Genomic DNA, 26,383 nt, shown 5'->3' on the forward strand with positions numbered 1-26,383 from the left:
GATTACAAGCATTCTCTCTTTTCCTCCTATAAGGATACCAGTCTTGGATTAAAGGCCCACCGTACTTCAGTATGACCTTATCCTAACTAATGCCATCTGCAGTAATTCTATTTCCTAATACAGTCACATTCTGAGATTCTAGGAAGGACATGAATGTTGTGGGTGGAGACACTATTCAACCCTGCACAGGCCCTTTGCCGTTTGTCATTATCACACAGCTGGTTTATCCCAGTCAATAGTTGCCTCCTTGGTCCTGGAGGATGGGGGTGGGGGGCTGGCAGTGGGGGGAGAGAGAGGAGTGGGAGACATGGGGGGGGGGAGGCTTATGAGAAGCTCTGCCGGCAAAGGGCTGTGACCGAAGGACAGAGCCCTTGGAATCTGTACCCGGGCAACAACTGGATCTGGAAATTAGGAAGAGAGACACTCACGGCTTGGCTCCAGCCTGGAACCAACCCAGAACTGCATTCCAGGATTAGCAACTGCAAATGGCCCGGCTCACCTCCCTGTGTGGAGCCTGGCTTGCTCCTTTCCCCGCCTGGCTGACTTTATGGCGTGATAGGTAAATTAGATTCTTACCCTGTTTCCCAGGAACACCCTCCATTTCTTGGTTCACTAGAAGCATGCATTTACTAGCATTTTTATTTTCTGAAATGATAGCCGCAATGACGACAGCAGTTCGCATATGTACAGTGACAGTTTGGGGGGTCCCTTGAGGCTTATCTTCATTCATTACCCTCTCCTGCATTTCTCGGCTTTCTGGATAGAACCTCTTTCTGAGGGGTCAGACAGACCTGAGGGCACCTGTGGAATTTTTAATAATTCTCTCTCTGTGGGTTGGGCAGTTGGGGCAGAGGAGGCTAATGTCATTTATTACTTGTTCTCGGCTTGTTGATTTGCTGTCCACACTGAGGACAATAACGCACACCTACCGCTCAGGTCCCTTTCTGGGTTGTAGCATTCTTGCTCTGCCATGACATACAGTGTGATAACTTGGCGTGTTTTTCAAACATTATGTATGCAACACAGTGCAATAGATCTTTCCATTATCTTAACTATGAAAGCTGGAAAAAGATGCTATTCTCTACTTAAGGTTTTCTTTTTTTTTTTCTAGTTAGGTCATTAGATTTCTTGGTGGTATGATGGATTCACTGATTTATACAATTATATAATTGTATCTGATTCTTTTATTATTCTATAAATGAGCTGTTTTTGTCTGCTCATAAAGATATACTCTTTTTCTATTTCAAAACAGTTGCCAAATTGCTTGGACAGTTTTGAATTATACAATGAAATTCACGCTGTGGCTGAATTGTGCATTTCTATAGAAATTGACCTGTTTGATTAAACACTTATGGAGGAGTTGATGATGATGATTCTGCAGTTTTCGTGGAGCAAAGCCACAGAGGAGAGAGTTGTTAAGAGTGGGAAAGAATGGAAGATGGCTGAGAAGAGCGCAGGGTTTGGGGAGTCCAGTAATATGTAGAATTGTCCTGAATGGTCAGGGGCAGTGGTCCTCCACCCTACTGCACAGTGGAATCGCCCAGGCATTATAAACAGCACCAGTGCCCAGGCCTGACCTCCAGGACTTTGACTTAGTTGGTGTGGCGTGGGCCCAGCATGGGATTTGCATCCCATCGATTTCAGAGGCTTTCCGTTCTTAAAGCAGAGAAAGGGGAAGGAAAGACTCATTATTAACAAAACAAAACTTGACTACTCCCAATTTGGAGCTAGGCTGGCAGTCTCTCTCTCTCACAATGACCGCAGGCTCCACCAAGCCAAGGAAGATGGAAGGAAAGGGGATGTTTCATGTCTAAAACCCTGTCACCTGCTCTAAACACACAGCCTTTCCCCAAAAACCCTGCACAGGACTGAAAGGAGGATGGGATGTTCAAGTAAGATTTTACTAAGGACTAGACCAGAAGATAAAAAATAAGATCCCAGCTCCACCGCCCATTAAGCCTCAGGGGGAAGGTAGGAGTCCTTTAGCTTCTCAGAGCTTGGTTTCTTTATCTTTCAAACATGATCCTCTACCTTGCACATAGGTTATCATGTAGGGTTGTAGGAAAATGTGATGAGGTAACACTGGTGTTAAAGTGCCTGACACATAACAGGTATTATTACATCCAAACTATTATACACCTGGGTCATCTGCTCCAGGCAAGACCAGCTCAGGGCCTGCCCACCATGGTTATGGCCCATTTCCCTGTGGAGGATGCCTACAGGCATAATTAGGTCTAGTCATCCTAGCGTCTAATCACAAGGCTGAAGGAAAATTGCTTCTTTTACCTTCCTCAGTGGTGCCCAAGGAGTCTGGCTTCTAGAAGGACCTTCTAATTCTCCAGGTCATTGACACTGGAATGTCAGGCCCTTCTTTGAGACCCAGCCCCCGTCTACCGGGGTGGAACCCATTGTAACAGTGCAACATGCAATGCCACAAAATGCAACACACAACACAGTGCAACTATCCCAACAGTCATGAGAGACACATATAGAAACAGACATGTTGATTTCTAAAGGAAAGATTTGTATGCCACCCTCTCCAGCACATGGTGTGCGAACAGTGCGATGGCCATGTGGCCTGATCAGAAGGTGACCATCTTTCTGGGTCACTAGAACCAGCTCTATTTTTTCCAAAGTTCCAGAGGAGGAAATTAAAACCAGTGACTTATTCTCTCAAGCTGGAGGGCAGTACCCAATTATTACTGCTATTGTTGTGGTGATTAAAGTTTATGAGCCATTCATAATTACAAAACAGGGCCTTTAGCACATGCTTTCCCGACCGTGGCCTCTGAACTGGTGCCAGCGAGCGAACTGCTTCTTTCCGGTCTGTGGTGATGTAAGTGCAGAACTCGAGAGTAGATGTTTAGGAAGTTTTAGAGACATTTACATTTTTTTCTATTGCAGTTAGAAAGTTTTAGAGACATTTACATTTTTTTCTATTGCAGAAGTAATTATATTACTTTCAGGTGTACAACATAATGATTAGACATTTATATAACTAATGAAGTGATCCCCCGATGTTTCCAGTTCCCACCTGGCACCGTACATAGTTATTATGATATTCTCGACTATATTCCCTGTGCTGTGCTTTACATCCCCGGGACTAATTTGTAACTACCAATCTGCACTTCTTAATCCCTTCCCCTTTTGCCAGGTGGGATGGGGGTTGGGAGAGGTACAGGCTAATCAAATTTTAGAGACATTTGACGTTGTTATGGGACCATGGTATATGGACTGGTGTCGAAGGACAGGCTCTAGACCAGTCCGAGTGTCGTCAGATGCCCTTGGTGAGTCGAAGGTGACAGAGGCTGCAGGTGAATTGTGCACTGTAGGACCACGCCTTGGTCCAATGACCTGGGAAAAAACAAAACTGGCCCTTCTCCACAGATGGCCTTAGGTGGTAGCCTGCAGAATGGTTCCCACGTTTGTGGAGGCACAGCCACTGCTGGATGACAGCAGAGTCGGGTGAGAGGAATGCTGGAGGCAAGTCTGATTTTACATGATTCTGCAGCCACTTTCTCATAATGGCCTCAAACCAGCAAGGTGCTGAAAAGCTGAAACTGAACCCTGGAGGGAAAGGTGATTGTGTAGGACCCTGGGAGAACTGGGTGACATTTGTTTCCCTTGTTACTGTGGAAACAGTAAACACCCAGGGATCTGTAGAGGGGACGATTGTGACTTTCTGTGACTTAAAGGAACAGCCACACCACTGGGCCTTACTGAGGGGAGACGAGACACACCTGCATTTTTGTATATTTGCATTGGGAAATCAAGAAAAAAAATGGAAGTATTCCACTCATTCACTATTTGGGACACCTGTCCCATGGTCAGCACCCTTCTTGGTCCCGAGGACACAAATTCCAGCCAGCCAAGTCCTCATCTTCAAGAGTTTACCGTCTAGCAGGAGGGACAGATGGCCTAACAGGCTCCTCTGTCCCAAGGAGACGCCTTGGGCTGCCCATGGTCTCACGCTGTTTCAGGAAGTGGGGACGCCACAGTGAGCAGCAGAGCCCTGCCCTCACGGGGTTTCCATTCTGGTGCGAGAGCGAGGCAGTCGTCAAATGCATGCACCCTTTTCAAGTCGTCATAAGAATGAGGGCGAGAAATAGAGGGTGAGGGGGCAGAGGGCAGAGAGAGGCCCGTCCGAGGAGGAGCCGTGTGAGCAGAGGCCTGATCACTAAGGGACTTGATGGGTGATGGGACAGAGAGGCAGATGGTGGCCCAAGGGCAGACGCGGGAGTCGCACCTCGTTAGGGACTCAGGAGCAGCTGAATCGGGGAGGCTGTGGGCACAGCCAGAGGTAGGCAGGGCAGCTCTGTACCGGGAACTCCCAGTCCAGTGAGTGTTGGGCAGCGCGAGGGATGTGTGGGGTGGGGAGTGTTTGGATAGATGCTGGAGCAGAAGCGAAGCAAAGGTCAGACCAAGAACAGCCTCCTGTGCAATGCTAAGCCTGAAGAGAATGGGGAACACGGAAGGAAGTGATGTGGTTTCATCTGCGTAGCGCCATAGGGAGTGGGTGGGAGGCAGGCGTGGAGTCAAGCTAAGCAAGCACAGGAGCAATCGGGAGGGAGCATGGGGCAGGAGGGCGCCGATCCGAGACCCAAGCCCATGAGGGATCATTACGATTTGCTTATTGATCGGACACCGTGGATACAGTTTCCAGACTGGACAAAGAAGTGGATGGTGTTAAACAGTCCTGGCAAATGGGAGACAGGAAGTGAGGCAGGTTCATCCTGGGAAGGTGGCGACTTCCGTTTGAATTTGTTCACTTGCGGCGACTGCAAGGCATCCAGGGGCAGGTGCCAACTGAGCAAGCAGTTGGGTGTAGGTGTCTCCTTGCGCTTATTGGGATTTGTCAGTGGGAATGGCTGAACCGTGCTGTGTGGGGAGCTGGAGCAGGGTCCCTGTGGGGCTGTTTTCTCACCTCTCTCCCTGAGGTCAGGATGTGGTGTGGCCAGAGTCTTCGGGACATTGTTGGAACAATGGCGAGTCAGTCCTTTCTTCTAAGTCTATGACTCCTTCACACATGACAACAGGTGCTATTCTAGGTGCCGCATTCCCAGGAGCTCATTTTCCCTCGGAACAGCCTGTGAGACAAGCATAGCTGATCCTTTTACAGACGGAGAAGTGAAGGCACAGAGAGGTTAAGTAACTTGTAAAGATCACATGGTGCCTAAGGGGCAGACTCAGTCCAAGCAGTTGGGATCTCAGGTTTGTCCTTATGCTGGAGGCTTTGCCCAACCCCTGATGGCCTTTTGATCTTTACCTTCCAGGCCCTCGACCATTTCCCAAGGGAGAGTGGAGGTCCGGGGAGGTGCACCTTAATGCAAAACATTCTTCTTTAGTTCTTTTGTGGCACCTGCCAGACGGTCACATGCATGCCTTATGCCAGCCATTTTGGGTCAACATTGTTTCCCAGAACACTTAATAACAACAGAAGGAGAGTGCCAAACAAATAACAGGCCTGGAGTGTGCCATTAAGACTGAGGAGAGCCAGGATTGGTACTCACGGGCACTGTTCTGGCTGACAGCGGCAGTTTTCAAATTCTGGGTTGCAGTCCTTTAGTGAGCTGGGAAATCAATTTAGTGGATTGTGAGCAGCATTCCTTAACAAAAAAAGAAACACAACAGAATAGAATAGGATGTGTCAGAGTGTATCATGTGTAATTGGGGTAAGTTATGTGTGTGGATATATGTATTTGGGTCATGACATAAAATGTATTTCTTACTGTGGTTTGTGGAAAAAAAAAAGTTGCAAAGTATACTATGCTAGAGTATCCTTTACTGTGCTGACCATCCATGGCCCAAAATATATTCCCTCTATTATTTTGTTCTCTAATGAATTGATAAAGTTGTATATTTGTGTACTTCAACTATAAACATATTTACATACATTGTGCATTGGCATTAAATGCAGTCCACCTATAGACCTGAAGCTCAAACCAGAAATCTGCTTTGATTTGGGGAATTTGTGGCAGGTAAATGGTGGTAGATGGTCCAAGTGGCAGCTTCAGCAGGCGATAAAATCAGCTGGAGAGAGCCTGTGAACAAACAAAGAAAGAACTGAGGGGACCACCTACCTTAAAAGCAGGCATGTAGGAAAGGAGCTCACACAGCTCGCTGCAATGGAAGAAACAAAGAGGTGGGAGGCCAACCAGGAGGCTGTTGGGATGTGAGTCAAGAGAAGAGAGAGTCTGAAGAGCTGGGAGAGGTTCAAGATGGTCAAAGGTGGCCAGAGGTCAAGTTAGATAAGAACTGAAAAGCACACACTGAGTTGAGCAACATGGAGTTTGATGGTGACCTTGATTGGTGCCTTCAGTCCATCGGTGGTGGTTGGATGCAGAAGGCTGAGTGGTTAAGAGGGAAAGACAGAGACATGGGACAGTGGGCAACTCTTTCAAAATGTTTGGCAGTGAAGGGGGGCAAGAGGCTTCTGGTTAGAAAGGGTAACTGTCCTCTAGAAACAAATTTGACCCTAGTTCACAGAGAGACCATATTCCACAAACTGGGTTTACAGGAAGGCCCAGGGATATGTGATCTTTGTTAGAAGATACGGGATTGAGCTACATTTCTCCTCCCTTACTTTTCATCACTTCTGAAGAGTCAGGGGAGAATGCCTTTTAATTACTGAGACAAAATTTTACAACCATGCTAATGACGGTGGTTGCTCTGATTATACAAGTAATGGCTCAGTTGGCTTTGGAAGTATGATTCCAAATTGTAGTGTATAATACAATCAAAGGCCCAGAATTAGGAGGAAGTAAAAAAGGGAAGAGGGAACAGTGGCCAAAAGGGAAATTACATTGATACACTGGTAACACCATTGCTGCTATCATTCCATAAAAATACTGAAATAATGAACCATATTCTGAAAACTGAAAGTGCTCTAGGTAACTGATACAACCCCAAAGGACAGATTAGATTTCTTCTATTTTTAGGAGGGGAACCAGATCTAAAATTACTTTTCATTTGTCCTTTTGCTTTACCAACTCTATGAGGGAATTTGGACGTAGGCACCTTATCCCTACACTGTTTCTCAAGGTAAGAATTCCACGTTGAGGTCTGTGGGTCCTGGAGCTGTAATTATCACAGTCCCAAAGTAGATTACCTGCTGTTGCATAATGATTGCAACACCCAGTGTTCACGGAGTAAGGAAATTTGCATCTGAGTATAAACGTTTGTAGTTAATTCCTGTTTCCCTGGGGAGAGAAGAAAGCCCTGGGACCCCTGATTATGTCACCTTGTCTAACAATCTTTGGGCATCAAGATCTTTTTCAGAGGTGAAGGACCTACCTAGTTCCTAAAATAAACTTTCCCCAAATGAGAAAGCAAGTAAAAAGGTTCAGTTCAGAAAACACAAAGCTATGCAGAAAGGATATGAACCTCCCTTAGGCTGCTCTTACATCAGAGCGGGCAATTGCCTTAAGGCAAAAGCTCATCCCTGTGTTCTAGAATATTCTCAGACCATTCAATTCACTAAAAACTGTGCACTGCTTTTGATGAACCAGCATTTAAAAAACTTGTCTATGTGGATTAAATAAAAAGTTTGCCTTGAATAAACATCCATATATCTATATCTATATCATCTATATCTATCTATCTCTATCTCTATCTCTATCTCTATCTCTATATCTATCTATATCTATAATCTATATCTATCTATAGTCTTGTAGATGAGAAATCTTTCTGGATTTCCTGAATTTAAACAGTCATCTATGGGGGTCTCTAGACTGTGAATAATTCCCTATTCCTAAATATTTTGAAACATGGAATTAAGTGTATGTGTGTTTATGGTGGGAGTGGGGACTATGGAGTTCACTTCAGATATAAACTGTGTCCAGGATGGAGCAAGTGGATTTTTAGGAAGAGGGACTCTCATGTTAGTTCAAATCCTAGTTACAAGTCAAGGAGGCTCACTTGGCATCTGAAGATCAATGTATGTGGAGAGACTGAATCTTCACTGGCTATTTTCCTATAAGTTAAGATGCCTAAACCCCCAAATTTCTTCTTATCGTCTCTTAGTCATTTTGAAGTCATACATGAGAGCTGAGTTTTAAGCACAAAGGAAAAAGTATGCTATGTACTGAGAAAAAAAAACCACAAGAATTTCTCAGAAAGAACTTAGTGAATTTTGATGAGATCTTTGAAGTTTCTCTTGAATGACTGACTTCATTGTCCAAAGACTGAAAGAGAGGAGTTGGAATTCCCCGCTCTTTACCCTACTCTGGGATCACAGGCCTCGTTTTCAAACAAACTGGGACAGCCAGGTCTCGGAGCCAGAACGAGGCAGGGATTTTACACAGTTTCTTCTTCATTCACTAACATTTTAGCTGTTTTTGTTTTGACTGGTGTCCTCCTGGTTAGTTCAGTTGGTTAGAGCTGGCTCTAGCTAACTTGGATACGCGCCAGATGCCTGAAGAGAGACAAGCCCACTCTGTGCGGGGAGACTGTTCATCTCGCAGCCTTCCCTCCTGCTCCTTCTGACCCACAGCGTCCCATTTTGTTGAGGCGCTCACCCTCCTGGCTGTGTGCGCAGGGTTTAAGATGATCTAGATGCCTCAAGGCAGGTGGGGCAGAGCGGAGGTGGAAAGGGGAATGGGCCCAGTCACAGTAGTTGGGTCTCCCTTGTCCCTGAAAGGTTGGGTGGGAAAACCACCTTCGAGGGACAGCTGGCCTCTTGCATGGAGCAGAGATCTTTTAGCCTTGATCCCCTCTATTTATGACAGGGGTCCAAGACCCACACCAACCACCCTATTCCACAGGATTCTCACTGGATCCCTTCCTTTCACTGTTCAAGGCCTGTCCTGTCCTGGTGTTGAGCTTCAGGCATGGAATGCTTTGGGAAATTCCCTACTCAGGCCCTTGCTGGAAAACCCCAAACTGAAGGCACAGAGCCGCTCATAAATCTGGAAAGAGCAGACCCGGGCCAGGTGACAGGAAAGCCAGAAGAGCCAGGAGAAAGTCTCTGGTTACTTCTTTTGTTTTCCAGGCCTTTAGAGCTGTTGGTCTAGAATCTCACGCAGAATCCTCATCGTAGGAAATGTGCAGAAGAAAGTGACTCGGTTATCTATTTTATCTCTGAGAAACTTCTTTGTGTAGCCACCGGTAACGTTTACCAGCGTTAAATCATAAAAGCTCCTTACTGTGGTTGAGCATCTTTGTGGTTTCTTGCGGTTTCCTGAACAGCAAGGTAATGTTATGTACAACAGAAATATACTAGTGTTTCCCTATAATTTTACACACACACACACACACACACACACACACACACACACACACGCCGTTTTCTAATTTCCCTCCCCATCTCTTTGGCCTAAACCTCATAATAAGCTCATTCATTCCTAACTCCACTTAGCTGCATGAGGTTTTTCAAGTAGTTAGTCCTGCCGTGCTTTCCCGGGTGGAAAGAGGTCGTTTGGAAATGGTATTGAGAAAGGGGAGCTGGCCGTGCAGGGAACGCGACCCTAAGACCAGGAACCCGGCCCTGCCTCCTGGGGAATGCTCGCTGCCTGGACGCCCCGGCCCCTTAGTGGGAGGGGCAGCCGAGCCTCTGCCCTTTGGGTACGAAGATATTCCAGTGCCCTGCTGCGAGCAAGCGGACAGCTCGTACGGAGCGAAAACCCGCTCGCAAGGGAAGTTCTCAGGCCAGTTGCACAAACATCGCCTGGTGGATTTTTCTCACAATGAGGGCGAGAGAGGCGTGAACGGGCTCGCGTGTTTGGAGCGGCGGGGAGGGGCTGGAGAGAGGAGACGCGTCCCCGCCCCGCCGGGCGGGAGGAAGGACCTGCGGGCGCCTTCCCGGCCCCTCCCCGGCCATCACCTGCCCGCGCGGGCGAGGCCGCAGTTCCCCGTCTCCGGGAGAGGACGACACTGCCACCCGCGCAGAAGACCAGCCCCGGCCCCGGCCCCACGCCTGTCCTCGCGGGCGTCCACCCCCGCGCGCGCACCCCCGTCTCCGCGCCCACCTCCCACGCCCGGGGCTGCCGCCTGCCGGGCGCCGGATCGGCCTCGGGCCGGACGGAGGGGGCGCTGGACCGAGGGGCCCTCGGCGGCGTCCCCCAGGCTGCGGCCCCGCCCTCCGCCTCCCGCCCTCCGCGGAGCCCGGCGCCGGCGTGCGCGCGGAGCAGGTGCGGGAGCCCCTCGCATGCGGCTGCCCGGCCCCGGGGGTAGCAGCGCCTCCTCCCGGCCGCGCTCGGCGGCGACGGGGACATGTCGGTGGCGACGGGCAGCAGCGAGGCGGCCGGCGGCGCCCGCGGCGGGGGCGCGCGGGTTTTCTTCCAGAGCCCCCGGGGCGGCAGCCCGGGCTCCGGCAGCGGCTCGGGCTCCTCCCGCGAGGACGCGGCGCCCGTGGCCCCCGCAGCCGCTGCGGGGCAGGCTCAGCAGCAGCAGCAGCAGCAGCAGCAGCAGCGTCGCCACCAGCAGGGAAAAGTGACCGTGAAATACGATCGCAAGGAGCTTCGGAAGCGGCTGGTGCTGGAGGAGTGGATCGTGGAGCAGCTGGGACAGCTGTACGGCTGCCAGGTACCTGGGCGCGGGCGCGGCCTCCGTCCCCGAGGTGCCCGCCGGGGATTCTCCAGGGCTCCAGCTCCCGGGCGCGCACGGTCCTGACTCCCGGGGACCCAGCGCCCTCTGTTCCAGGGCGGCTTCTGGCCCCGGGGAGCAGCGAGTGGGTCGCCTCTGCCTGTGGGGAGCCGCGGGCCCCTTGGCGGCTGCAGGTGATGGTGTGGGCTGAGGTCTTGCGAAGCGTAATGCGCTTCTCCAGCCCCGGGGGCTTCTAGGCTCCAGCTGCTGCTAAAAGAAGCGGGGCTCGGAGGGGCTCACCCCAGCTGCGCCGAACCCCACGGAGAATGGCATTCGCTCCTGGGATCCTGGTAGCCCCGGTTTTTGTGGAAAGGAAACAGAAAGGAGAGGTTCTGGGGATGACAGAGGCCCTCTCTGTTCCTGAAATTCTGCATCAAAATCAGGAGAGGAACGCTTTCCCTTTTCCAGCCAGACCAGCGCGCCCCTGTAAATCGTCCTTTGGTTTACCAGAGCTGCACAGGTTGAGCTTTGTCGAAGCAGCTTTCTTGCTTCCTGCCCGAGCTCAGTTACCCCTGTTGATGGGTGCGGGATGGGGCCTGGGTGGAAGGAAGGTAGCCGAGCGGGTGGCCAGGGCGCCCTGACCTCCCACAGCCCAGGGGCTGGGTGGTGCACACCACCCTGACCCAGGAGAAATAGTTAGAATAAGCTGTAACAGAGGTAGGCTAGAAAAATGACCAAAGCCAGCATGACCTTCCATTGGAGCCCTTAATATCGGTAATTTAAGGCGAAGTATTCCACTTCTCCTTAGCGAGTGGAGTTTGGAAAGGGTGCAGGAATGAGGAAGACTAATTTAGGATATGGCTTCTAAGCTAAAGCGAGGTTTGTGTCCATGCAACTGTTAAACCCTCCTCAGTAAAAATGGAAACCAGATGAACTCACTGGCTTTTGCACTGGCCTGAGGTATTCTGTTTTCCACACATTGTGTGGCCTATTGTGAGCACGCATCTCCCGCAACATGCTCACCACACAAGGACACAGCACTCTCCTTATGGACTACTGATGAATGGTTATGACATAAGGAAGCTTGACTATATGACTCACGGGCTTGTAAAAATATATATTTTAATTGCATAAATAAAAACTGGCCAACATTGGAAGCGTTCATGCGTTTTTTCAAAATAGGAAGTTGGCAAAACTCTCCAAAGAAACAATATATTTGATTTAAGATGGGATTACTTTTGGATGGGCAGAGATGCTCTGTCTTGCCTCTGTAGAATCCAATTAATTTCCATTTATTTCACACTGGCCTTGATACTCCATTTTGAATTTGAAGAAGATTTGAGTTAATAGGAAAGCTGGCGTTGACGTGAACAATGCTTTGGCAATGCTCCTCTTATGGGAGACTTAATTAGATGGAGCTTGGGCAGCGAGAAGGAGTTCCAGCCTCTCTGTAGGTTGGCAGTTCGTATATTTTAAAAATTCTTCAGAATAACTGGGAAAAATGGAGCATTGATCACTGTATCGAACATGTAGGCATATTTTTTAAAGGGTAAATATGACCTTGAATCTTTGCACTTCTCGCCTCCCGTTTGAGACCTCCAGCGCCGGGTAGAACGAACAGCTTTGATTTGAAAGATAGGTTTTGTGGTGAAATGCTACAAGATGCTACGAGCTGCCCCCTGCCATTAAAACGCGGCAAGCTTTTCTCTTCAAGTTGCTTGTTCTGTCACTTTAGACTGAAGGAATATAAATCACTGAGAAGGCCGTTGGCAATTTGTAATTACAATGCTGATGGCACACCTCATTTAATAATAGAAAGCGTGTGGACTCATAAGTAGCCATATAAAGGATTGTCTTCTCCCCTCTAGTTGTCCACTGGGAGGGCTCTATTTTCAGCTTAGGCTCTCTGGTCTGGTAGCCTCTGCTTGCTGACAGCTTCAAGTATTCAGCCTGTGATATGTGAATCAAGGACCTACCCTGGCTCATAGCTCTGAATCTCATGAATATGGAGGTTAGGAAATGCCCTTTTTTTAACATTTAAAGTTGGTAATGTTTTCAAATGTTTATCACATGAACTTGACACAAAGCCAATTTGCCAGACTTCAAATTGGTGAGAGGCCTGAGCTAACAGTCAAGTTGGTGGGGAGAGGGGTGTGAACATGTATTTAATTGCAGAAGAACTTTTATCAGGCAGGCCAGCAGTTCGATGGCGTGTCCTTTACAGAGTAGAAAGCAATGATGTTTTGGAGTGGCATAAAGCATGGTGTTTAAAATTAGAAAGGAGTGGGAAAGAAGAAGTACACATCCTGGCTGTGGTCTTATCTAGAACTTCCTGGCTGTGGTCTTAGCTAGAAGCTTGCATTGGCCAACCAGTTTCTTATGGAAAATAATGTAGAGACAAGATTTGAGGAGAGTTTATTAAGGTACTAGGTGCTCTTCTAGGCACTTTGTATGCGCTCATTCATTTAGTTTTTATAACAATCCTACGAAGAGGGTGCTGTTAGTATCTCTGTTTTACCAATGAGGAATCTGAGACACAGAAAGATGAAGAGGCTTTCCCAGCTCACCTAGCTGGTAAGGGGCAGGGGTTGGAGGTGGGGGGTTTGAACCCAGGCCTGCCTGGAACTCTGCAGGGTCTCATGCAAGAGAACAGATGGAGGCCCTCATAGCACATGTCTAAATATTTTAAAGTTATGAATTAAGCTAACAAAGGAGCATTTACCTACCTACCTTGGTAACATCTTCAGAATGGTTGGACGGTTACATTTAGATTTTGAATTCTCAGACTTCCCAGAGCTCAGAGCTGGAGTGTGGTTGGGAGGATCTGCCCTGGGCCTCCCTTTGCTTCCCACCTCTGGTGCAGTCCACCTGGTGAAAGGTAGTGTCCACATGCATGTCCAGTCTTTGTCCACAGCCTCTGCTACCCCTTAACCATGCCTTTGGTTCAGACTAGTGGCAAAGTCCCCCACTGGGAGGAGCCCTGGAAGTGACTGGGTATCTGATCAGGGAATTCTGGGAACCTGGAGCGGAGCCTAAAACCAGATGGAAGGACATCAGTTTTGGCCGAGTAGGTCGGCTTGGTTCCAGGAACCCTTTAGGAAAACAGGTGTGGCAGGAGCGTGGCCTCGCCCTCCTCTCCCAGTTGAAGGTGATGGTTTCACACCACATCTTACAGCCTTTTGGATACATAGATAAATGCTTTTATAGATTCTAAAATGCTTAGTTATTGTGTTTATATTTATTTTCCATTCACCTTCTTGTACAAGTAGTTAAATTTTCACCTAGGAATCTGATTATAATGAAACTGTTAGGTTAAATCAATATATCCACATTGAAGGCTTTCTGTTTTAAGACATTTTCTTATCTCTTCTAAACCCTGACGGGTTTTAAGAGCATTTGAAATCTGGCACAGCGTCTACGTGGACCAGTATTGCAAAATGACTTACTGGGCAATTTTTCCCATCTTGCCCAGCATCCAGATAACACCTACACTTCCAGTTACGCAACTTCATTTGCTTTGGAAATAAAAGCCTATTGTTAACCTCGGAATATCGAAATGCCCAGGGCAGCTTCACCATAAACAAGCTTGAGCATGCAGGGTGTTTCCTGAGTTCTTACCCGGACTGTCCATTTAGGAGGCTTTCCTTTGCTGCAGCCATCTGCATTTTAAAAAGTGGTTTCTGGCATCTTACGCCTTTTCATCTATCCTGACTCCCTACCATCCTTGGGCTGTAAATCAGTGTTTTTCAAAGCTTTTTTGATGGTGACCCATAGAAAAAAGAACCCTTTCGATTGCGGCCTGATACATCCACAGACACATGGATGTATGAGCAGAGCCACACAGCACCACCTAATGTTACTATGTACACTAAAGAAAAAATTATGAAAGAAATATACAATGTGACTTTATTAATTAATGTTGAAATCTGATATTCTGTTCTATTTCATTTCCTAGAGTTGCTGGTTGTGACCCTCTAGATTGATTTCATAACACGTTTTTGGACCGTGACCTGCAGTTTTAAAAATACTGTGAAGTACAGCATAGGGAATATAATCAATGATATTCTGATAACTAGGGGTCATGCTAGATGGGTGCAGGACTTACTGGGGTGATCACTTATTAAGTTATGTAATGTCTGGTCACTGGGGTGTACACCTGAAACTAACATAATGATGTATGTCAATTGTAATTGAAAAAAAAAGAAAGATTAAAAAAAATACTGCTCCAAAAAGGGAAAAGTATAAACATATGTAATAAAATTAGCTGACATTTATTGAGTGCTTTCTGTGTACCAGGTATGATTTATGTAATCCTAGTAACAACCTCTGATATTTCATTTTATGGATGTGGAAACTGAGGCACAGAGAAGTCTAGAAGTTGTTCCAGGGCCCTTAGGTGGGACGTGGCTGAGCAGGGATGTATCTAGGAAGTCAGATGGGACCTTAGCCACTGTCCCGTACTGCTTTCTGAGGCAGGACAGGCCTGGTTCTTGCTGTGAACCCCATCTTTTGTCCACCTGCCAGGTGTGATTGTTGTAACTTCTAAGTTGACTTATAGTGCCTGCATGGGGACACCTCTGTCAGCAGGTTTGTTCTTGTACCTGGGTCAGGCCTCTTGTTTTAAGTTCAGGCCTTTGCTTTGTATCCAGACTCCCTCTCTACACCATCAAATGAGCCTGCTGTGCTGCTTTGTGGGTCCCTCAGCCAGAGGCAGAAACTGCTGCTTAGAATTTGGCTTGTGGATTAGTTGGTGGAGCACCATTTGTGTAGGTATTTGAGCATGAATAGCGTTTTAAACAAAACTGCTTTAAAAAAGCCTCCATAAAGTCAATCTGGAGTATATTAAGGAATAAATTAAACATGTGCAAAGTCTCTGAATAAAAGCCTATGAATAAAAGGAAGAATAGAAAAGTGTACTTAGCACATTTCCCCTGGAACAGTGGTCAGGGGAATTCAGTGTGGAGGCGGTGGTGGACAGAATACGTGCTTTGAGGCTAGATGAACCTGACGTTGCTTCATGGCCCCAGCATTTAGTGGTAGTTAGAGATTAGGCAGCTACTTTAACTTCTCTGAGCCTCACTTTCTCCCTCTGTGGTCCACAGATGGCCCAGCCGAAGACCCGCTGGCACCCTTCTCTCTCGCCTCTCCCTTGCCCGTGACACGCAGCGGTCATGAAGTCTCGTTCGTGGCTGCTCCTTATGGCTCTGGAACCGAATTCCTTAACTTCTCTCGGCCCCTGCTTTGTCCAGCCCCTTAGAATTTCTCCCCTGTATTATGGCAGTAACCACGGCAGTCTCGTTTCCCTCAAGTTGCTGCGAGCACTGAGGTTCGGCTGCTATGGCCAGCCCTCTGCTCTCGCTGCTGGTCCTACTCTTTCTGCCCCAGTACAGCTCTCCCTGAGGTCGTGTGGTTTATACGTTTTATCGCCTGCAGTCAGACCTCACAATGGTGGCATCGTCTTCGTTTCCCCGTGGTGTAGAGGAAGACACTGAGATCCCAGAAGGTGGTACTGGACCTTGTGCCAGATCATGCTGATTCCAGAGTCACATGGCCGAGGTGCTACCACCGATCCCTGCAGCACCATTTATTAAGTTCCCACCGTGCCCTGCCCATCCTGAGCTCTCACTGAACCCTTGCATGGGCTCATTAACTCTTTAAGGTCGGTAAAGAAACTGAGGCGGGGAGCGCTTGAGCAGCAGCCCCTCGTGAGGAGGCCACATCACTCTGGAGGGGCTGGGTCAGGATGGGCCCCTGTCCTGTCTGATCGCTGGGCGGGGCCTCTTCCTCTGAGCCTTCATCTCAGTCTCCATGGTGACTCAGAGCCCCCCCACACTGCGGGTGTCTCTAAAATCCAGGCAGGAGCGTGCTGTTCCCCATGGCCTTCAGGATAAAGCGTGAGTACCGTAGCCTGTGACTAGGGCTCAGGGCACTGACCCACCCACCTCTCTGGCGTCATCTCTTGCCACTGACCCCGCCCTGCTTCTTCAGTGATGAACCGAGACCCTAATCAGGGCAGGGAGGAGCCCTCTCGCATTTGCTTCTCTGCCAGCATCATCTCTCCCTCCCTCCCCACCTTCTCTTTGGGCTCACCCTGTGCTGTCTCCTCCAGGAAGCCTCTCTGATATGCCTTCTCGCCAGCAGGCTCACAGGCCTTTGCTGGCTTTTTCTTACTCCCACCTCGGCTCTCTTTCTATAATCATGTCTCCTTCCACCCCCACCGTCCTCCCCACCCCCATTTGCAGCTTTGAGAGGGCAGAGCCTGGTTATCTTTGCAGCCCCAGTGCCTCTGCACCCCTGACAAGTACAGATGCTCTTAGCTACCCTCTCTGCCTTCATTTCTGTTTTAATTGGGGGAACCTTTAAGAAGAGCTGGCATATTTGACTTAAACACTTTCTGCATGTAATTTATAATATTGGCTGTCGGGGGCCTTTCCTGTTCTTATTTGTCCTTTCGCTTGGCAGCTCATAATTGACTAATAGTGGTATTTATTTTAACTTGAGGAACATTTGTGTTGAGATATAAAATGAGCATCTGAGAAGTAAAATCACAGCAGCTTTAGGAAATAAAATTTTTAAAAACGTAAAGGCTACAAATTAACCTAAATAAGAGGCTGGATAAATCAGTGCTGAACAAATTAATTTTCACTGGGAAATTTGTTCCCGGAATGTCCCTTTATAGTTAGATTTAGAACTAGGATGACAGGCTAGGAAAAAGAAATGAAGATTTCTCATGGACAGTTTTGGTAGGAAGTGAAAAGCAGAATTTATTCCACTTTGTAGTAGCTGTTTATTTTGTGTGATGTAGAATTCATCGAGTGCCATCAGATAATCCCATTCAATCCACACAAAAGCTCTTTGATGTAAGTAGTTTTCTCATTTTTTACATGAGAAAGCCGAGACTCAGAGGAACTTAGCACCTGCCCAAGTTTAGGTTGCCGGGAAGAAGAAGAGGGAGTGTCTCCAACTTGGAAATAGCTCGTGGAAACCGTGAGCATGGGTCTCACCTTCACTGGCTTCCATGGGTTCTAGCGTGTGTGGCCTGTACAGCGGGCAGGGCTTTTCTGCTTAATGTATTGGATACATTTTCAAATATGCTTCATCTTTAACAATTTACAGGATCCCGTTTTTCCTTAGAGAGGCCATTTACAGGGGTAAGCTCTTTCAAAAAATTCAAATCCATTAGTTCTCAAGTATATATCCCCCTGAGCATGTTACTTTTTTCACCGATGGCCAGGTTCGCACCAGCCCTCAGCGTTAGAGCCTCTCCATCTACCCACTTAGATGGAATTTTGAGGTTAAAAGTTAGAAACTCAGTTGAAATAAGCCAGAGGATACGGAGTAGGTATTTTATTCTACATGTTTGAAAGTGCCAGCTATTACCTTTGGCATGGCAGAAGCAATCAAGCTTCTTCTAAATAAAATGTGAAAAACCTTTAACAACTTGTTCTGCTCCTGGTAAAGGCTGCTTTTGTTCTGAGCAGAGCGCTGTGGTCAGTCACCGGTTGATATCTTTTATATCTCATGTGTCAGTAGCGACTGACATCCTGCTTCATTCATTTCTGCTAATATTAAATCAAATTTGATTCACGCGAAGGGAGTAAGGTGTTGAGTTTTCAGATTGGCAAAAATGTCTTCTCTGCTTAGTCCTTGTGAGCAACTACCCTACATAACAATTCCATGTAGTCAGCTGGTTTTTCTCCTGTTTGTCCTGGGGTGTGGAAGCTCTGACAAGAAAGTGAGTCATGGATTTGGTGCTGAAACATGATTATGCTTGCTACGATGAAGACACCCTACAAATATTACAACTCAGAAATAACACACACTCTTTGCTAGACAAGTGCCTTTTGTTGAGCTAGAATATTCCATTTCTTCATCAAACCCCCGATGGTTCAGTATTTTATAATCTCATGCCAGAGCAGTTTTTATGGGTGGTAATGAAACCGCTTGTGTACCTGGGTAAACAGACTACCACCTAAGCTAGCCTACGGCTCTCACAGCGTTCAAACCTCTAGGAGAGGCCCAGGTTAGACTTCAGAGGGGGCGAGTGGGCTGTGTTTAGTAAGTGAAGGGCTCAAGCTTGAGTTAGCTCACTACTCCGGAGAAGGAGAAGACGAAGAACTGGCCTGTTGATCATGACACCTTGCATAAACTGCCTTGCATAGAGCAGTTTAAGACAGTGAAAGAATGGGACACCGAGTACAGTGAAATCCAAATCCTCAAGGCAGCCACTGTGACTAAGACGCTGACTCACCCGCTTCCTCCGTGTGAGGCTCGGATGTGGGAATCACACCTCCATAAAGTGGCGGGGCACACATACCCCAGAGCTCTCCGTCCTTTCTCCTCTCTCTGGCCAGGTTTGAAGACAGCTTGTCTATATTCTTTGTCCCCATTTTGTCCCCTCTGCTCCCTCGTCAGCCCGCTGCTGTGTCACTGCTGGGAGGCGCGCGCCCTCCACGTTGCTAAGTCCCAGGTGCCCATCCCGGCTCTCGCCCTCGTGGTCAGAGTGTTTGCCTGGCCTGCTCCCCAGAGCCACTCCCTCCATTCCGCATCCGTCAGCCATCCCAGCCGCTGTCCACCCTCCCGCAGCCCCTGTGCTGCCTGTCTGTTCCTCCAGTATCCATCCGTCAGCCCCTCTGTCCACCTCTGCCAGGCCCGCTTTTTAAAAAATACTTTATTGTTAATTACAGTGTCTGTTATTACAGATGTCTCCCATTTCTCTCTCGTTTTGCCCCTGTTCACCCAACCCTCAACGCACCCCAGGCCTTCCCCGTGCTATGCCGGGCCCATTTTAAAAAATATAAACTTAATTTTTAAAAGATGGTTAGAGTTACAGAAAAATGTTGAAGATAGTTCCCATATACTCCACCACCATTTTCATTGTTTAGTAACATCTTAAATTAGTACGGTACATTTGTTACAATTAACGAGCCATATTGATACATTACTTCTAATTAAAGTTCACGCTTTATCAGATTCCTTAGTCTTTATCAGATTCCTTAGTTTTTACCTAGTGCCCTTTTTCTGTTCCCGGATTCCATCCAGGGCACCACATTGCGTTTAGTTATGTTTCCCAGACTCTCCTGGTTTTTCATGACCTTGACGGTTGTGTGGAGTGCTGTTTAGGTATTTTGTAGATTGCCCCTCAAATGGGATTTGTCTGACTTTTTCTCATGATTAGACTGGGCAGACTGGAGTTATGGGTTATACATGTAGTGGTGAAATTACTGGTTTATGGGTTCTGTTCAGCTTCCCTAGATATTCCGGACGATTTTCCCAAGTAATTGTACTGACTTGCATTCCCACTGAAGTAATGAAAGTCCAGTTGTTTTGCATTGTCACCAACATTTGGTATTTTATCTTTTCCTTACGGCCCTCTGTTAGGTGTATAGTAGTGTCCCATTGTGGTGGTAATTTGCACTAACTAAGGACTAACGAAGTCCAGCCCCTTTTCGTATGGTTATTGGCCTTTTGGGTGTTCCCTTTGGGAGGTGCCTGTTCAACTCTTTTCCCATTAAAAAAACCGATAGATTGTGGATTGAGTTGCCAGTCTTGTTCTTACTGTTTTTGTATGTCCTGATACCAATCTTTACACATACACCCCAGATAATCAGTCTGTTGTCAGAATATGTGTTGCAAGTGTTTTCTCTCACTTTGTGAGTTGCCTTTTCACTTTTTTAAATCTTTAGTGTCTTTCGATGAAGAGATGTTCTTAATCTTGTCCAGGTTATCAGCTTTTAGTGTACTCTGCATCCTGTTTAAGAAGTTTTTGTCTGCTCAAAGGTCATGATGTTCTCCTGTGCTGTCTTTTGGATGCTTCACTGCTTTATCATTTACATTTAGATCTGCGTTCTATCTAACATTTATTTTCATGTATGATATCATGTAAGCAACAAGATTCTTTGCTTTCCCATCAGGATATCCAGTTGACCCAGCACCATTCATGGAAAAGATCGTCCTCTCCCCACAGCACTCTAGTCACAAACCAAGGGACCTTGTATACTTGGGTCTATTATAGATTCTGGTGAGTGTGTGGTTTTTTGTTTTGTTTCTAATATATCTTTATTGATTTCAGAGAGAGGAAAGGAGAGGGAGAGAGAGAGATAGAAACATCAATGATGAGAGAGTCATTGATCGGCTGCAGCCCACACCCTGGGCATGTGCCCTGACCGGGAATCAAACTCCGATCGCCTGGATCCTAGGTTGACACTCAACTGCTGAGCCACGCCCGGCCGGGCTGGTGAGTGTGTTTTAATGTTGGGTGGGGCCTTCCCGTCTCGCTCACTATACTCCACCTCCCTTTTCTGGTGCAATGGCTCACGAGCTATAAACGATCAGCAAGTATTAGCTAGTTGATGGACTGGTCTGAACTTGCCTTTAGGCAAGAGTATTTAAAATAGGCTCCAGCTCAAAGTGAAGACACTCAAATTTCATTTCAGAGAAGACTTTACTTGACTAGCTGTATTTTTGCATCAGGCCCAAATATAGTTTTGGACAAGTTCTGCTGGCTGAAGTCCTAAGGAAGGCCAGTCAACTTCAGACTACCCTGTCATTAGTAGCATCCAGTCAGCCACCTGGCCAGCCACCAAATACATTTTTGTTATGGGCCTACTATGTTTCCAGGCATAAATTATAACTATGAAGTAATGAGATTCTTCTTAGAGTTTCTATTTTTAATATTAGAACACTTTTTTTCTTTACAAGTTAAACATTTAGTGCAAGGAGGGTAATTTTTAGAATTTTCTTCTATTTCTGATATAGCTTTGTTGTTCTATTATAGTTATTTAAAAAAATTTTATGCGACAGCCTGGGTAGACAGGCAACAGGCCTAAGAATTAGAACTTCCATGTTGCTATCAGAATATTTTAAAACAAAACCCTACAAAATAAAGGAGATTTTTATCTTTTCAAAGCACATTATTTTATCCAGTGAATTCAATGAACAGTTCAGTACTTTCCTTGTTTGCAGAATTTAGTGCTAGAGAAAGAGACCTGTCTTTCCTGGAGGTTGGCATTGTGCTCAGGAGGGGCCAGCGTCACGTCAGATGCAGTGCAAGCGGGTTGCAGGCTGAGCGCTGCGGTTGGTCCTGGCACCTGTCCATCGGGGCACCTGTCCATCGGGGCACCTGTCCATCGGGGCCATCGATGGTTTCTCCCCAACTGCCGTCTTGCCCGGTTATGCCAGGGCCCTGCTCATGTCCCAGGGCCTTTCTGCTCCTTGCCTCTCTCGGGATGTGGAAGGGGAGTGTCAGTGAGTGTAGATACCCTAGCTGAGGCCAGCATTTGTGCTGGAAAGTAGGGCTGCCCCTCCCAGCTTCCTCCTTTCCTCCTGCCCGTTGCTGGTGGCCGCCTGGCCCAGCTGCTCAGAGGGCTTTGTGGACTCCAAGAGAGGCAGCCCTGGAGCCGGGCCGTGGGGCTCTGCCCCTGCCTCAGGGAAAGGAAGGAGCCTGGCAACAGGGCAGGGTGTCTGTGCTGGTGACTCTCACCTGCACAACACGATTTCTTATTGAGTTCAAGTTGGCTCTGTTTGCTTTATTTTTTAGTTTGTCTCAATGGAATGTTCTCTGCATTTAATGAAACCCCATCTATCCGGAGGTCACCAACCTCAAACATTTGGAATATAGCAAAGAACCTAAAGGAAAGCAGGGTGGGTACCTTTGAGAGCGTCAGGAGTTGCTCTCTATTTATTGGAGAGAGCCATAGGCATTTTTGTGTGTATTTTTTTCACATGCAAGTTAATTTTTTTCTCAACTACAGTTGACATACAATATTGTATTAGTTTCAGGTGAACAACATAGCAAGTTTGTTGACTCTTAACTTCAGCCACAGTTCTCTGGAGTTTGGTTTTCTTCTTCATTTCACTATGATTTAGAAGCAACAAGCTAGGCAGTTACATGTAAGCACTGGGAGAACCTCTAGAAGTGACAGCTGACAGCCTGAGAGTAAGGGGTTGACAGAGAACCTATAAAAAGCTCAGAGGGTCGGAGCCATTTATCTAAGAGAAAAGAGCTCTGTGCGTCGTGTGAGTGGCCTGCAGAGTAATGCAGCTCAAGGGGACATCCATTCACTGGGCTGACCTACGTCATCGACAACATACTGGATTATATTGGTAGCCTCTGCCCCAGAAGGCGGATGCATGAGTAATACATGTAGAAAGATTTTCAGAAGAAGAATTTAAATGTTGGTTATCTGAAATAATTGCTTATGCAGAGCCATTGTTTTCCTTAGGATATTAAATAAATGCAATAATTTTCCCTTTCTGTCTTCCCTTGTCTTTTCTTCCCTCTCTCCTCTTCCTCTGTGTTCCCCCTTGATTTCTTCCCCCCCTTCCTCTATCTCCTTCCCCTCCTGCTCTCCTTTACCCCCATTTTCTCCCCCGCTTCGCCCACTATCTCCTTGACTGCCTTCTCTTTACCCTCTCACTGTCTCTTCTCTCCCCCTTCCCTTCTCCAGCACAATACAGTTCCCCATTTTTCTTTGTCTTTGAAGGACACAAATGTCCATTGGGTTGCTGGTAAACATTTGACAATAGGCTCTCCATAGAAAACCCCCCTGGTTCATAGCATTTGCCCATTTCCTTGGTGTAAATAACTCCCACTCTGGTTGATTTCAAGCTACCATTGTGAAGTCACCAAACATGGAGCAGTCACAGTAGACCTGAGTAACCTCAAGAACATATTTAAGAGGGAAATGTAATAAAATTGTTAGAAAGTGATGAGTTTTGAGTATTTATTAATTTTGCTTTAATTAGAATTAACTTACTTGTATGTTTACATCATTTCATTTTTAATAATGACTGTGTTTAACAGCTGGTTTGTAAAATTCCTGAAAATGTAACAGTCATCTCTCTGATGAACTGCTACCAACCAGCTCCAGCACATAACCAACACCTCATATAGCTAAGGGATGCCTCATTAGCTTATTCGAGCATAACAACCTAAGTTCTGTAAAAAGGTCCCAGAAGCTCACAGTTTAAAGAGACCCTAGAGATGATCTGTTGTAACCTCTCTGCCTGACACATTAATTCCATCTACCGCCTGGTGACAGGATATATTCCAGGGCTTCTGCTGCTCAGATTTCTCACGTCCCCACACAGAATCCATGACTGACACACACATTTCAGAGTTAAGGGAAGTTCCTCTGATGTTAACATCAACACAGGCACAATATCATTAGCTAAACTCCCGTCTTTATTCAGATTTCCCTGTTTTTTCCACTAATGTCCTTTATCTATTCCTGGGCCTAATCTGGGCTACCACGTTGCAATTTGTAGTGTTTTTGACTTCTCTCATGTTCTACCCACTCTTTGAGCCACCTAATCCAGTCCCTTACACCAGCCCTTCTCTTCCATTTCTGTGACAACTGCCACGGCCCAGCCCCTACCACTCACACGTGGACCCTGGGACATTATTATTGCACTCCTGTCCCCAGATTCTCTCACCTTCTTTCCAGCTGCCCAGAGCTGCCAGGTGAACCATTGTAACAGGGATTCTTCTCGGGAGACTCAGATTTCTCCCTGAATGAGAACTGAGCTTCCTTCAACATTGTATTGCACCACTTTCCAGCTTCACTTCGATCTCTTCCACAGAGATGGATCTCTTGGCAGCCCCCTTTAACACTGCTCAGTATCTCACAGTTGCTCACCGGAGTCTTACTGTGTGCCAGGGACTGTGTCAAGTTCCTATGTGCTTCATCTTACTCAGTCTCCAGGACAGTACCTGTGAGGGGGACCAATTAGAAAACTGAGGCACAAAGAGGTTAAGTGACTGGCCATGGAAGGTCTCACACAGCTAGTATGTGGTTGAAGGAGGACTTGAGCTGAGGCTGCCTGACTGTAGGCCTTAGATTCCTAAGCACCCTAGTCTCTTCATCTCAAATTCGAGATGTCCCTGTGGGTGTTGCTCACCCCACTTCCAGTATTGTCCCTAAATCCTCCGTCTCTCAGTGAGAGGATCCAAAGCCCAGCTTGGATCCCGTCTCCACGATGTTTGTCCTGAAATCAGTCTGCTTACGCTGTGGCCTCACCCAGCTGGCACTTACCTGGGCTGCCTGCGGTTCCCTATGCGTGTCCATTTCCCCAACCCAGTGGGAAGCTCCTAGAGGGTAGGAACTTTGCTTTATAATACATTGTGTCCTTCAAAAAGTCTAGCAGATAGTCTCTGTTGATTAACTGTGTTTTAAATAAGTGTGATTTCTTGGGATATCATTTGATAAACACTGAAGAGAGTGTTTCCTTTTCGTCTCGTTCTGTCTGAAACAGCGTCAATGGCTCGGACACTGCTATGGCATTTAATCCCTGCTGACTAAATAAGACCCTAACCAACCACAGGAATAGCAACTCACACAGTGCTCACTGTGTGCTGGGCTCTGTTCTCAGGCCTTTTCTGCATGAGCTCTTCATCCCCTCAACACGCCTATGAGGCGGCTATTATCACTGAGTCCCATTTTAAAAGGGTGGGGACCGGGCACAGACAGGCTCAGTCACTCACTGAGCGCCCCCGAGGAGCTGGTGGAGCTGGAAGGACTGTCCCCAGGGGCCAGTTCTCTTGGATCTGCTCCTGTGAGGTCTTTGCCAATGTAAATCAGAGACCCCACCTCCTCTTTCTGTGAAATCAGGGTGGTCATGTCCTGAGGACACAGAGCATGGACACGTTGAGTGTATCTTGGGGAAAGTGAGTTTGTCAATGTTGGGAGCCTTTATAAATATTTAACCCCTTGCCCTTCAGGACTGCTTAGTGACTTCCTTTGTAAAGTATTAATTCAATGGCAAACAGCACAAATAAAGGCAGCTCCAGAATGCAGTGCAGGTGAGGGCCCCCTTCACTGTAGGAAGTCACTCTCACACTCCCTGGGTGCTGGTGTTTTAGTTTCCTCAGGATGGGGGGTGGGGTGGTGGTGGTGGTGGTGGGGTGGGGGCGGGGGGGCATATCCAGAACTCTCACTTTGTGTGCTTTCCCTTTTCCAGGGTTTAATCATTTTAGAGCGTCTAACCCAGCCGCATGTTACTGGGTAACCAGAGCACATGGCTTTGACTCAGCTAGGTTGAACGCTGGTGTTTTTCTCAGCAGAATTGGTTAAAATGAAGCCTGGATACAGCGCCCCTGGTCTGTTCTGGGAAAGGCTGCCTAAATCACAAGCAGGTACCCGCAGTGTTTTTAACTGCCGAGTGGTTTGCTGCTCTTGATTGCAACAATGGGTCCTGGAGCTTCTTGAAGGTTTCTTTCTTGGAACAAGATCTCTGTACCTGCCACACCTAAGCCACAAGTTACTAAAGAATTCTGATCCCCATTGGGGGTATTTAGAACACAGGCCAGTGTGGCCCCTGATCTTTTCCCTTTCTTTGGTTCATTACTTGTTTTTTTTAGGGGGGAGGAGTTTTCGTGATTGGGGTGCAGAAGAGGGCACCACCAGGTGAGGGAGTGTGTGGTCGAGGGTAGAGCCCAGGTGGAGCTTACAGCCTGCCCTGCTGGCTGGTCTGGACCTGCCCCTCCATAGGCCATCTCCATCTGTACAGGGTTGTCATGGCCTCCTTGAGTTACCAAGGCAGTAATTGCTCCAAAAAAATCAAGCTTGAGCCAGGCTGTCCATGGTACAAATTGTGTCTGGTTCCTTTGGCAATGGCCTCTTGTCTGGTTTTCTGCTTCAAGTCAATATCTTCCAGTTTAAACTGAACTTCCTCCTGATTGTATGACTTAGTGCCGAAGGGATCGCGGAGAAGCAACTTCCCGTTGCTATCTATGCTGTCTTTAATTTAAAGGACCAAATGCTTGGCCAGAGCAGCTCCGTTGTTTGGGCATCGTCCCATACACCGAAAGGTTGCTGGTTTGATTCCAGGTCAGGGCACATACCTGGCTTGTGGGTTCCAT

General features: G+C 47.3%; 1 protein-coding gene across 2 annotated transcripts in view; it reads left to right on the forward strand.

Annotated features, from left to right (window-relative positions):
* Window positions 1-10,015: 10,015 nt before the first annotated feature.
* Window positions 10,016-26,383, forward strand: part of PPP1R14C (protein phosphatase 1 regulatory inhibitor subunit 14C) — a 58,780-nt gene continuing 42,412 nt past the window's right edge. Inside the window, exon 1 of one of the 2 annotated variants that reach the window (XM_081139917.1) lies at window positions 10,016-10,521. In XM_081139917.1, the coding sequence (XP_080996043.1) occupies window positions 10,210-10,521 (312 nt within the window). In that variant the 5' untranslated portion in view covers window positions 10,016-10,209. The remainder of the gene's footprint in view (window positions 10,522-26,383) is intronic. The other variant, XR_013998985.1, reaches the window with a different exon arrangement.

This window comes from Miniopterus schreibersii (genome assembly GCF_964146895.1).
Source record: "Miniopterus schreibersii genome assembly, chromosome: 6".
Classification (NCBI taxonomy): domain Eukaryota; kingdom Metazoa; phylum Chordata; class Mammalia; order Chiroptera; family Miniopteridae; genus Miniopterus; species Miniopterus schreibersii.